General features: G+C 38.4%; 1 protein-coding gene across 2 annotated transcripts in view; it reads left to right on the top strand.

The window, feature by feature from the left end:
* Nucleotides 1-13,727, top strand: part of BRD1 (bromodomain containing 1) — a 69,868-nt gene that overhangs the window by 45,373 nt on the left and 10,768 nt on the right. For both annotated transcript variants that reach the window (XM_086610375.1, XM_086610374.1), the window contains exons 9-10: nt 8,282-8,417; nt 10,165-10,292. In XM_086610375.1, coding sequence (XP_086466501.1) covers nt 8,282-8,417; nt 10,165-10,292 — 264 coding nt within the window. The remainder of the gene's footprint in view (nt 1-8,281; nt 8,418-10,164; nt 10,293-13,727) is intronic.

Here is a 13,727-nt window from a genome sequence, read left to right as displayed (position 1 = left end):
GTGCATAGAGGAAGTGTACACATAAGAACGTATCCTGTATGAAGGAACATAGAATGATAGAATGGTTTGGGTTGGAAGAGACCTTAAAGGTCATCTAGTTCCAACCTTCCTGCCATGGGCAGGGGCACCTTCCACTGGAACAGGTTGCTCAAAGCCTCATCCAACTGGGCCTTGAATACCTCCAGGGATGGGACATCCACAACTTCTGTGGGCAACCTGTTCCAGTGTTTCACTACCCTCATTGTAAAAAATTTCTTGCTTATATCTAATCGAAATCTATCCTCTTTCAGTTTCAATCCATTGCCCCTTGAATAGGTAAAACACTTGAAACAAAGTTGCTTTTATTTTGTTGGTACCAGAACAGCATTCATTGGTCATGCTGTCACTTGGATGGAGTTTGTCAGGCCATGCTATCCTAGCATGGTAAAGCTCCCCACACTTTCGCTTTCTGTTCTCTCCTCGTTCCTTTTTTTCCACTTTTCTTCCTTTACATTTCTTCCCTTCCTTTTCCCTTTCCCCTCCCTCCAAAGCTGTAATAATACAGCTGTCACTCAGAAATTACTTTCTAACAGCACGTCATTGGAAAAAAATGGAGATTAAAGCAGAGGTTGAGAACTAACCTTCAGCTGATAAGAATGACTAAGTACTCCCAAGTTCTATAAATTATTATTTTTTTTGTTGAAAATAAAAGTATTTTATGTCTGAGGAGGAAAAGAAAAAACATAACTATGGATTCATCTGATTAGATACGAAGATATGAACATACGAGTCAGTCTTATTTTAACTCTTTAAGTTCAGCGCTGGCTAAACATAGCAAAGCTGGGTTGGTGTTTAATAGCCCTGTATTATCTTCGCTTGACGAGCACTGTCAGGTTGGCTGCATGAGCAGTGAAGCATCTTGTTTTATCTTTGCAGCTGCTTTCGTTGAAGCCAGGAAGACAAGATTACAAGCACTGTTAATTTTTGCTAGGCTGGAATAAATTTTTAGTGATGTTATGGTCTCTAAAAGGATTCAGATCATTCACTTCCCCAAGTATGGTGCAAGCTATCATAGAAAGTATTACATGCCTTTATTATGTACTGGATCTTTTATACTGAATCACTTGAAGTTTTCATCTCCCTGTGTGAAATACCTCTCAAAGTACAATTGGATCCAAAAATGCAGCTCTGTAACTTACAAAGTAACGGGCTAATTGAAGGACTTGCAGTTTATTGTGTTGGGCTGTGTGTCACCTCAGGAGTGGCAGATCTCTGGTAAAAGTTTCTGCCGTCATCTTTCTTTCAGATGGCAACTTCAGTTTCAGTTTCTGTTCGCTGTCATAGAATGAGGCACAAATTAAGAAACGATTTTTCTAAATAGCTGTAAAAAGCAAATAAATGGTAAATGGTTTGTTTCCTTTTTAATAGAGTAGGATTGCTGGATGTGCTTACGTAAGAGAGCTCTGAAATTTAGCTGTCCGTCTCTTTCCTTTTCTTTGGATACCATGCCCAGCAATTGCATTCTCGAATTACAGGGAAACATTTGCTTTCAAAGAAGAAAAAAAAAAGTGTTGATAAAAGCTCCATGTAAAATCCTTTAGATAGTGATTTAAGAAAAAGAAGTTAGTTCCATTTAGGAATTGAAATAGCCTGCCTTTGTAGGTCCTGCTGGGCTACTCTGAAGGACTGCTAGGTACTAGGTTTTTGATGCAATATATTGATTATCGTGCTTTTTCATTGAAAATGAAAATTATTAATTCAAGTTTTATTTCTTATAATTGATATCAGGATTTGATAGGTGTGAAAATAGAAATCTTCAAATGGAAAATGTGTAAGAAAGTATTTTTTGTAAAGAATTTTTACTGTTTGCATTACTGCATAATTCAGAAAAAAAAAAAAATCTGATCTTAAGTCCTCACAAGTAGTCTTTGCCAAGATAATTAGAAGTAATTATCTTCTAAATGGTCCTAAATATTACTGGTTTTCTGCAGTCATTATATTTCTTGGATCCTGAATGACATAACATCGATCTATGTGTGTTTCAGGCACTGAAGTCTTGTAAGATTGTAAAAATACATGTCATAAATCATATAAGCTAGAGTTGACTAAAGAATTCAATTTGTAAAGTTAGTTTTGACTTCTTCAAGTTTTCTGCTTGTACTTTTTAATGGCATTTTCTACTACACTTACTACTGTCATCAGTCTTTTCAATACCATTGGAACAGCAGATACTCTCTAGAAGAAGTTGTAAAACGTTTGTTTGAGAAACGTTTCTGCTTGTGTGCTCTTTTTTTCTTTTCAAATTTTTCTGGATTGTTTGCAAACTCCTTCACTAGTGTTACCTCCCACTTGTATATTTTTTAAATGTCTTGAACAATTGTTCTACAATACAGTGATCCTATTGTTGTAGTGCACAGAGCAACAGACAGTCTTACCTTGTGGAAGCTGTAGTTATTAAATGTTGATTATTTTCCTTTCTGTTGTGCAATTCAGATTCAGCTGGTTTAGCACACTCTCATCTGATTAGCCAGAGACATTTCTTATTCACAAATTTTGAAGAAAATTAGTAGTTACAGGATAAATTCTTAAGCTTTCTTTTGAAACATGTAAAATGACTAATCAGCAAGCGACCAAACTGTGTTCATTATGTGTTACTCAAACCAACAAAGATGAAATTTTTCTGTTTAGGATCTTGGAAGCTACTGCTGTGTAGTGTGTAGGTGCCATGTCATAGGCTCACACTGAGCTTTCTTTGCTATCTTTGGCCACAACCAAATTGTAAGCAAGTTTTAAAAGCTTCATTTCCAAGGGGACTCTTCACACCAAACTTTGTATCATCTTTCTGAGTAAGTGGCTCCCATTTTGTTTGCATACTGAAGACTGTTTTAGGAACTGTAAACTTTGATGTGCTCAGATATTCATCTGTGTATTCTGAAAAGAAGGATTGTTTCTAGTATTCTTTCTGCACTTCAGAATTTACTGTTGGAAGCAGACATTTATAGGGCTACTCTAAGGTTCACTTTTTTAAAACATTGTGGAACTTCTGATTATTTATTACCTTAAAGTATTCCTTTACCCTGTCTGTGCATACGTGTGTATATAAATCCTCTTAAATTAGGGTTATCCCGCTTCTTACTCTTATTAGATACATTTCAAAACCGTATTCTTGATGCATATCATGCACGTGGAGGTTTTATTCTGTACTTTTCAATGACTTGCATATATTTTCTCTTTCAAGAAAGAGGATTGAATCAAAATGAAACTTTTAATCTAATTTTGCCCTTTTTGAAACTTTAGTTGAATGTTAGTGTTAGAATATGTGGAACACTTGTGTCATTCTCATTGTCTCTGGACGCTTCTGTAAGGATGGCTTATTTATTTGAAAGCTCTGTTTCCTTTCAGAGAGACTTAATGGCTTTTTCACTGTCTTCCAGGTTCTCATATTAACTAATATCATGCTGGGTATTTATCTCTTTGGATCCTAATTATTTTCTGTTATCCTCAACATGGAATGGAATTCAATTAAATGATCATTTTGCAACGCAGAAAGACAATTACATTTGAAGTAATTATTTTGGATCATGTTGGAGACACCAGCCATCCTTAAAACAAACACAAAAAATGAACACTGTTGGAGGAAGTCTTTGACATATATGAAACTATGCTCTTCATTCAATATATTGCCCCATTGCCCGTAAGTTATAAAGTTGTACATGTTGTAGTATATGTGACACAAATTGGTCGCAGATTTTTACCAATCCCAGCGTTCTTATTCCCAGAACATGCTCTGTGAGAGCAGATTAGTTAAGAATGTTCCATCTCCATCCTCTTCCTTTTCCCAAAAATGAATCTGATCTTCCTTGGAGAAGTAAAACATACAAAAAATGTTTTATCTATTTTTGTACGTTTAAGTAGTTTTATTAAAAATACACAATTTTTTTTAATATATATATTTAATGAAGACTAACATCATCGGTGCTGGGTAAGTGCACAAGTCAGGACTTGATTAGTCCTTGCTTGGTAAAATGAACTAAATAGTGTTATATAAGTGCAGGTGTGCTGTGTGCAGTCCTCCTTTGAATGCTCCCACTATTTTAGTGGGTCATATTATTTAATGGTTTTCATTATTTCTCACCTCTTCTCCTGTGATTTTAATATAGGACTTCATCTCACATTTGGATATGCTTGAGTTTACATCAAGCTATGCATAATAAAGTTTTAATTGCTTTAGAATAATTTTATACGAGTTTTGTATTCTGTGGCAGTATTTTGTACATTCATGGAGCATACCGCTCCTTGGAGTGTTCTGAGTTTTGTTCCTCTTTCATTTTTTCTGAACTTCTGCTATCTTTCTGGAGTTACCTTTTCCTGCTTCCGTTAATTTGATATGGGCAACAAGATTCAAACTTACTGATGTAGGAAGTCAGCGAAAGTTCTAATTGCGGTTTAAGAACTGCTACTGTTGAGAAAAAGTGGAAACGTTTCCTGGCAAATACAATTTTCAGGACAGTGAGAGACCAGTGAAAAAGTATCAAGCTGATCATCTTTGGCTTTTTTTTTTTTTTCTTCTTAATTTACAGCTGTTTGTTAATGTTTCTTTATTTTCAAAAAGGTTATGGGTGTTATGTGCCATGATTGACGTGGCAGTAAACTTTCTATGTAAAGTGAAGCTGAAGATTAGAAATGGCAGTAACCCTGCACTTAAGATTGATAGCAGACTTCACTATTTGTGGATTCTGTTTTTTAATGAAAAAAATTCCAGTTCTGACTGAGAGGTGGACTGCTTTTTGAAGACACTTAAGAACAGAAGCAAAAATAAAAAGGAATAATCCAGTAATGAAAGGTTTTAGTTTGATATTTGGAGTTTGGAGGGGGGGGTGTTTTTCTCAGTCAAGGACGTTGGTGAGGGGTTGTGTGTAGGAAGTTCAGTACCTGACTTAGTACTCTCTCTGTGACTGTAGAGAAAGCTCAGTTGATCTAACAAAATCATGAGCTTTTGGAAAATGTAAATATGTAGATTTGTTGCAGGCTTACCCAGGCTACTAATCTGCAAAAGCAGGATGAGTTATTTCTCCCATGGATTTTCTTTATTTGACCTTCTTAGTAATATCTTTTGAGCCAATAAAACACAAATTCCTTAAAGCAAATGGGAATCTTCTTTAATCTCACTTATTCTAGTAGCTACAGGAGATCGGATGTTTCTTGATTCATTAGAGAAAGAGTTTCGTCATGATCTACGAAACCAAATTCCCAGTTATAGCACGTAAATATAGTATATCTGTTTACTTTGTGCACATCAGTGATACCATAAAGCACTTGCATTTTATTGCCTGGATTTTTCTGTCAAGCAATGAGGTGACTTGAGAACTGCTGCGTCTGTGACTAGATATGAGTGTGTTTTGTTTAAAATAAGCATTGAGGTCTTCCTATCTTAACATAATGCCTATTCCTTATAATTTCTGAAAAGTGGGTTGTATAAATTGAGTCTTATGGACTGCGTAAGCTCATGTCATTCAGGGCTTGATATTCAGGAAAATGGTTCCTCCTGAGAGCCCGCATGTCTTTTGTTGTTCGTACTTCCACAAGCAAGAGAGAAATGTGTCTGAGAAGCTCTAAATTCTTTTGCATCTTAATATTCCTTATATTCCTTTTATTATTCCTTATTTGTCAGGAAAAGGTTAGTGGGGTTTTTTTTCCACTGTTGGTGACCATTCTGCGGATTGAAAAAACTTTACTTACTGTAATCTTAAAAACTTACATTAGTAAATGAGTCATTAAACTTTTAACGTAGGTTATGTTTAAACCTGTATAGGACTGGGCTATCACTGCAGAGAGCTGTCTCCATTGCTATAGTTGCATGTTTCTGTTGCTTCCCTTGTCCCTCAACATCAGCAATCAGGCCATCACTTGGTTGCTTTGCCCAATGCATGGCTGATAAACTAGTTCAGTACATGACTGTGTATTTCTTGGTACTGATATGGTGATGAGAAGAAACCATTGCCAGGGACTGAGAGCACCAAAATATCTGTTTCAGCAGCAGCACAATCATAAACTGCGATCAAAATGTGAAACTACTCCCTAATTTCTTTTGTCCTGGATATACACATGCATACAGAACTGGGATACATAGCCAAGTCATATTTGGTGCAGATACGGTTAAACGTTTCCTACATACTCTTAGAAGAATAAAGAGGTATTTTCTTTCACTTTCTCAGTCCATTGGAAACCTGAACTGTGCTCTGGTTCTGGTAGCAATATTTACTTGATCTGTCTTTAAATTTAAAATTTAAACTGTGATCTAATTTGTTTCTGCTGATAGCTGATATATATTCGCTAGATGCTAGAATGATAAATTGAGTAATGTATCTCTGGCTTGTGGCAGGATGAAAACAAAACAGTTCTACACCTCACTTGAAAAATAGGTCTGACCGGATATCTTAAGAATAGAAAATAGTTATTTTCAGAGACCAGAGAGATCTCCTTTTTATCTTTGCAGATTTTTTTTTCAGCTTTTCATTTCACATGCTATGTGAGGTGTACTGCGATAGTTTGTAGGGGAATTTTGACGGGTCGTTCAGCATGGTCTGAGACTGAACTCCTGCTTCATCTCCAGCTGTTTGTACTGACTTGCTGAGGATGCAAACAAGATTAATGAATAGCATGTAGTTTGGTGCTTGAACACTCAAGACAATACCACCTTTATAATGATTTTTTTCTTATATAGGAAATCAAAGGCGTACGAAACACTCTTAAATGAACGTTCTACAATGTCAATTAAATGACTATGAAAGAGAATGCTTATCTGTAAATCTTTCAGAGTATTGAATAAATCCTCCTTTTTCTCTTAAAAATCTAAAATTGTGTTGATAATTCAAATGGAATCTCTTCTGGGCATGGAGGAGGAAATCCCTTAAATCGCTGTGTGGAAATGACTTGAAATACGACTGGATCGTGTAAAGTAACTTGCTAAGCTCAAGTTGCTTAGTTGTCAGCCTTCTTTGCAGAGGTCTTTGTAGCAACCAGACTGGAAGAATTAAAACTTAATAAAGGGAGTTCTGCCATAATTGTCTTGCAGTGTAATGCTCTGTGGAGAGGCATGTGAAGTTACACAAGCTTAATTGACTATGCCTGAATGAAGAAAGATCATGATGACATTTAAGACTCTGATAATAGGATGGCTGGGATGGGTAGCACTCTTCTGCATTATGAGAAGCATGCTGATCGTATGCCTACGTAAAAACTTTTATTTATTGTAAGGAAGTAAGTGTGCTTAAAATTGAATTCATGTTAAAATGTTGTTCTCTTTGCAGCCTACAGCTTGCAGTAGCTGATGGCAGGCTAGTACCAGTGTCTTTAGCCAATTCATTTCTGTTGATACTCTGGAGTCTATGTTGGATTCTTTCTTTTTTTAGTCCTAATTTGCCCCCACCCCTACCACTCTCCCCCAGAAAGTCTTCAGAAAACTATCTTAAACCTTTTCATTTGTCCCTTTAATCAAATAGGGAAATGGCTTAGTAAGAACTGTACCGTTTGTGAATTAGCAAACCCAGAGCAGGATTGGTGGCAGCGCATCAAATCAGTAGCTTGTAATATAAAAGCCTTCTGTTACATTTTCATTACAGTTATGAAACTAAAATATAATATCATTGGATGTATATGAACTTGTGCCAAGGGAAGGATAGCCAAAAAAAAAAGTGTATATTATTGATTGTCGATCCCAGGAAACAGACGTGATGATGTCAGTCTGAATAGCCTAAAGTAGAAAGACTTTCCGGAAGAACTAGATAGCGTGAGAAGGGAATCCTTACTACTCTTTAGTTCCAGTGTTTGAAAAGGATTTTCAGTATTTCTTGACTTACAGTTGTAACATTGTATTCAAATGAGTCTTGTGTTGACTTGATAAATCTGTCTGGTTTGTAACATTTTTTTTTCTGTTTTTTTGTTTGTTTGTTTGTTTTTTTCACTCAGCTTCTGCAGCCTGACTGTCTTAATAGTTGGAAACACTGCATACAGAGACTGATTTGATATTCCATTTGGCATTTCTCATATTATAATCTTCACCTTTTTTTTTGTTACCTAGATTTTAATCCTATCTTTAAAACCTGGGCTACAGGAACCTCCTATTTATAATACTGTGTTTTGCAATGAAATATTTTGTTAATGTTCATGTTCTTTCTTTTTCGTCACATCAAAATACTTGAAGTACAGAACAATAACAATACAATGTGTGAATACAAAAAGTCATTAATGAAAATGGTATGGTTTCTGGTTTGATGTGGTGTATTTTTTTGTTATGCTCTAGGTCTGTCAAATGGTTTCGGAGATGGAAGCAAAGAGAGAGCATTAGATGATACTCCAGGAAGAAAAGTTGAGCCTCGTCGCCGCTGTGCATCAGAATCTAGTATTTCATCTAGTAACAGTCTTTTGTGTAACTCAAGGTAAACCTGTAAATCTGAAATGCAAATTTGAGATTGAATATATCAGTTTTCTATACTGCTTGTGACTCACATGAAAGGGTTGCATAAATTTTAGAAAAAAGAGTACATTACAGTTTTCTCAGTTGTGTGTCAAATCCGAGACACTTTTCAGGATTGCTATTAATCTTTTTTTGAATTCAGGTTCTTGCAGGTCTGGGAAGTTACACTTTATACTTGACTATGCTTTTCTTGCTCTGTATAGACGCATACACATGTTTGTGTGCATAGTATCTTGTTTTAATTACTTCCTGATCCTGAATGATAAAAATGGGTGTGTTTATTTCATAGAATGGTTAGGTTTGGAAGGGACCTCAAAGATCATCAAGTTCCAACCCCCCTGCCATGGGCAGGGAAACCCTCCACTACACCAGGTTGCCCAAAGCCTCATCCCACCTGGCCTTGAACACTTCCAGGGATGGGGCATCTACAACTTCTCTGGGCAACCTGTTCCAGTGCCTCACCACCCTCTGAGTGAAAAATTTCTTCCTTATATCTAATCTAAATCTCCCCTCTTTCAGTTTAAATCCATTGCCCCTTGTCCTATCACTACATGCCCTTGTAAAAAGTCTCTCTCCAGCTTTCCTGTAGGCCCCCTTTAAATACTGGAAAGCTGCTATAAGATCACCCCGGAGCCTCCCTCTCGGGAGGGGAGGGGAGGAGAGAAGCGGTTTCCAAAGCAGTTTCCAAAGCAGAGTCTTGTACACAGGGAAGGTAAACTCAGTAGCTGTGTAACTGCAGATTATCAGCCTGTGACTTGGATTACTGTGTAGTTACTGCGATGGTGATTGCACCAGTGTACCAACTATCAACCTTCTCTTTGTGAAGTCTGTTGTTAAAGGTAGGACTGTCAGAGTGGTCACCTCTGCCACCATTGATCTCCATCTTCCAAAAGCATACTAGTCTCTGAGTAAGAGATAGCTGTCTTCAGTCGCAGGCTATGAGGGTGGGGCATACAGGATTATAGGGTAAATCTGTTTGTTCTTTGTTTGTTGTTTTTTTTTTTAAAAAAAAAAGGCGAACAAAAAAAAACAAACAAAGGAGGCTCTATTAATGTGTTCAAGATTGGTATTAAACCATTTGAGTGAATGGTATTAATGCAGTCATGTCAAACAGGTCTTCAGAAACAGAGTTTAATACTGCATCTGTTGTGAATGTGATATGTTGAGGATTTGATCTAGAATAATTGCTATTCAGATTCTTTGATCTGTTAAAGAAAACTCAAGTGTGCAGAAAGCAAATTTCCCATTTTGTGTGTAGACATTCCACAACTGAAAGACTCGAATTTGTAGTGAAAAATGAAAGAGAAAATAATTCTGTTTCCTGGAACTGTTTCCCAGAGCATGTTTCTGTTTGGCCAGTGTCCACTGTAACACTGGAGACAAAGCAACTTCTCTCATTTGGACATTTATAACCTGTACAGCAGTTGAGGTGCAATCGCGTACTGTTTGTCTTTTGCTGATAGCCAGGCAGTTCTGTACATGAAAATAATATGGGGTTTAGCTTTTATGTAATTGTTTGTGTTTGTTATATAAAATTTGTTGGAGCTTGCTGCTCTGTGTACTGATGAATTTAACATTACATTTTTACATGAATTTTACTGTACTTTTTACTGTGTACTGATGAATTTTAAATTCTTTTTTCAAAGGCTTGATTAATAGTGAACAATGTTAATTATCAAGTAATGGTTTTAATATTAATGCTTTCGTAGTTTCAGCATACCGAAGTGTGGTAAAGGTAAACCAGCACTTATACGAAGACACACACTGGAAGACCGAAGTGAATTGATATCGTGCATTGAAAATGGAAACTATGCCAAAGCAGCAAGAATTGCAGCTGGTAACTATAAATAATTGTATTCTTACTAATACTATGTAACTGTAATTTTGACCATTTATTTGACAGATTCTAACATTCTTATTTTCACTGCTGAAATACATCCAAGAGTTCTGAAAGTGGTGTTGATAGTATTGCAGAAACTACTGGTTTCTACTTTTGACTGTTCAAAGACTTTCAAGAGAAAATAATAGTACCTGATTTTATTTTTTTGATTGGTATTTAAAGTGATCAGGCTACTCCAGTAATACAGGCAAAACTTGGACTGAAGTACTATTTATGGTTCTGTCAGTATTTTGTTGGACTTTTTGGTTTAGGGTTCACCCCTCATACACTGTTACGTAAACATGTTGACAAACAGGTAAGACATGGTCTGCTTTGAATCAAGAAAAAATTGAAATTGGAAAGAAGTGAAATTGCTAGTAATGTAGAGGATAATAACTTACCGAATTTTAGGAAAATAACTTCTTTCTGGTGATACATTTTCCACCTGTTTCAATATTTTAATTGCATTACAAGATTTAAGGAGGTCATCTCGTCCGTAAGTAGAACTGTGTGTAATGCAGTGCTCCCATGCTGAAGTTAGGCATCAGCCTTGCAGTGTCTAGTAGGCACTAGTGTTTAGTTTCAGGCCTTACAACTCTGCCCCCTCATCCTGGGTGTCCTTGTCCAGGACTCTTTCATGTCTTTCTAGTGCTTTTATCTGGCTCTTTGTTTGCCTTTGTCTGTTCTTTCCTCCCCATATGATCAGTGTTGGGTTTTGTGGGTTTTTTTTTTCCTTGCAGCTAATCTGTTTTCAGCTACTGATTCATTACTCTCAGATTTAGTATCTTTATTATCTGCATTGTAACCTCTTATACAGGACTGTGCTGGGTTTACATGATGTCGTGGTGGGGTTTTGGTAGCAGGAGAGGGGCTGCAGACATAGCTCCTGTACAGAGATGCCAAAACTGGCATCCAAAACCAAAACTCTGGCCACGTCAGACCCCTGTCCCCTCTGGCCAGGGCCAAGCCAATCAGCACCTCTGCGAATGCTGTATTTAGGCAAAAATTTCAGTTGCATCAGCATTACAATGGCATCATCACACTACTGAACAAGAATGACAATTTACAAACAATACACCCCTCATACCTTCACCAGTTACAACAATCCAGATTCCCCAGGATCCTTTTCCGCTTCAACACTGTGGAGCCCATGTTTTGCTCTGTTAGCTCTCCCAATCACTATCCTTATCTTGAGTTCCGCAGCCCTGCATTGGGCACCATTAAAGGACAGTGTGGTTTTCCCCAGCCGGCAGCTAAGCTACCATGAGGTCACTCGCTCCTCCTTCCTCTTAGTGGGGTGGAGGGGAGAAAAATGTAACAAAAGGCCTGAGGTTGGAGATAACACCCACCACCCATGGCCCCTGGCAAAACAGACTCCATTTGGGAACAAACCAATTTAATTTGTTAACAGTTACTTGAGAGGATAACAAGAAACAAAACCAGATCTTAAAAACACCTTTCCCCCACCCCTTGCTTCTTTGCTTCTTCCCAGCTCGACCTCTGGCGTCGCAGGGGGATGGGGGAATTGGGGGTTTGCAGATTAGTTTGTCACACGCTGTTTCTGCCACTCCTTCCTTAAAGGAGGATGACTCCTTACACTTTCCCCTGCTCCGTTGGGGCCCCTCCTCACGGCGAAATACAAACCACAGACTTCTTGAACATGAGTCCTTCCAACAGGATGCAATCTTTACCCATCAGATTGCTCCACGGCAAGCTTTTCCCACAGACTCACGGGTCCTTAGGGTGCAGCCACTCACTCTGATGTGGGGTCCTCCATGGACTTCAGGTTTATCTCTGCCTCGTCATCAGTCTCCAGCAGCATGGGCGATCCTTCCCACTGAGACAATCTACGACCTCCCTTAGGCACAGGCATTTCTGCTTCAGTGTGGCGTTCTCCATAGACTGCTGATGGATCTCTGTTCCACCATTAAATTCCATGGGCTGCAGGGGGGCCACCTGCCATCCCACCACAGGCTGCAGGGGAATCTCAGCTCTGGCACCTCCTCCCGCTCCATCATCACTGATTGTGGTGTCTACGTAGTTGTTTCTTTCACGTTTCAGTCCTCCTCTGCTGCAGCCATGCCAGGCCAGACTGGCCTGATGCACCTCAGCAGTCCTGGCAGGATGAACTCTGCCCAGCGGGTGCTACCGCGGCCATCTCCGCCACAGCCACCCACCTGGGGGCGGGGGAACCAGCTGCCTACCTCCCCCCTCTCTTAACTGTATGTCCTGCCTGGCTCAGGTTCCTTCATCCCGTGTTAAATAGGGCGTTCAATAGGGCGTTCGCAGAGGCGCTGATGGCTCAGCCCGGGCCTGAGGGGATGGGAGGTCCAACCTGGTCACAGGCCGGTCTGACCAGTTTTGGAGCCAGGGAAGTTTCTGGCATCTCCATACAGGGGCTGTCTCCACAGCCTCTCCCATGCTTCTAAAACCCCATCACATAAACCCAGCACACAGGACTTAACCTTTTCTGTTTGCTTTTCTTACTCTGTCCTGGGTAGTCTTACAGTTAACACTTTCCACTTAGAATTCCTGTAGCTATTTTTTCAGAACTCTCCTTGATCTCTCTTAATTCTCTCTCTGTTGTTGGATACATTCTACAGCTGTCTAAAAGGAGGAGCAAATGACATTCAACAGAGTTGTTTTCTATATTACTATATATTCTGTCTAATTTGAGCTCTTTTGGCTGCCTTCTGCACCCTGTTGCCTCAGCAGATCAAGAGGAAATAAGTAGGAGTGAAGTCTCCTGCTTATGTTCTGTGCATAACTGGAACCATGATTTACTTTTATTAGTAAAATCTGGGATTTTACAAAGAAACTAAAAGAAAGAGTTGTTAGTTCTTGGCAAAACGTCTCAAACAGTTGTGTTTGACAGAGTGTATGCTTTAGAAACACACACAGTGCTTACAATTATGCTCTCTTTAGGTCCAAGGGATGTCTTGTTTCTATTTACAAAATGGTGCCTCCGAACCTATGGTATGTTGTAAAACTGCATTATGATGGGATGCAGTGTTGCATTGATTAATGGATGTAATCATTGTAATGCACACACGCTGAAATATGTTAGTTCAAGCACGAACAATGTTACAAGAGTGCTTTTGAAATCACAGAGCCAAGTGTGCGAGTTAGGACCTGTTGTTTTCTGTAATACTGCTGCCACGTTCAGCATTTTTGACCTGTGAGACCGAAGTATGCTTCAGAACCAGGTCCTCTCAGTGTACTGGACAAATTAAGACTATTAGGGAAAAATATGTTCTATATTGAAATATGAACGTTATATTGAGATATAAATACAGAGGCTATATTAAAGTTTCAAAAGTGACGCAGAGTTCTGTCTTAACTTTTGAGGCTTGGACTTGTAGGCTTAGGGTTTTCTTCATTTTCAAATTGAAT

Source organism: Tauraco erythrolophus, chromosome 4 (assembly GCF_009769465.1).
Source record: "Tauraco erythrolophus isolate bTauEry1 chromosome 4, bTauEry1.pri, whole genome shotgun sequence".
Taxonomy (NCBI): domain Eukaryota; kingdom Metazoa; phylum Chordata; class Aves; order Musophagiformes; family Musophagidae; genus Tauraco; species Tauraco erythrolophus.
This window is presented reverse-complemented; position numbering and strand designations above follow the sequence as displayed.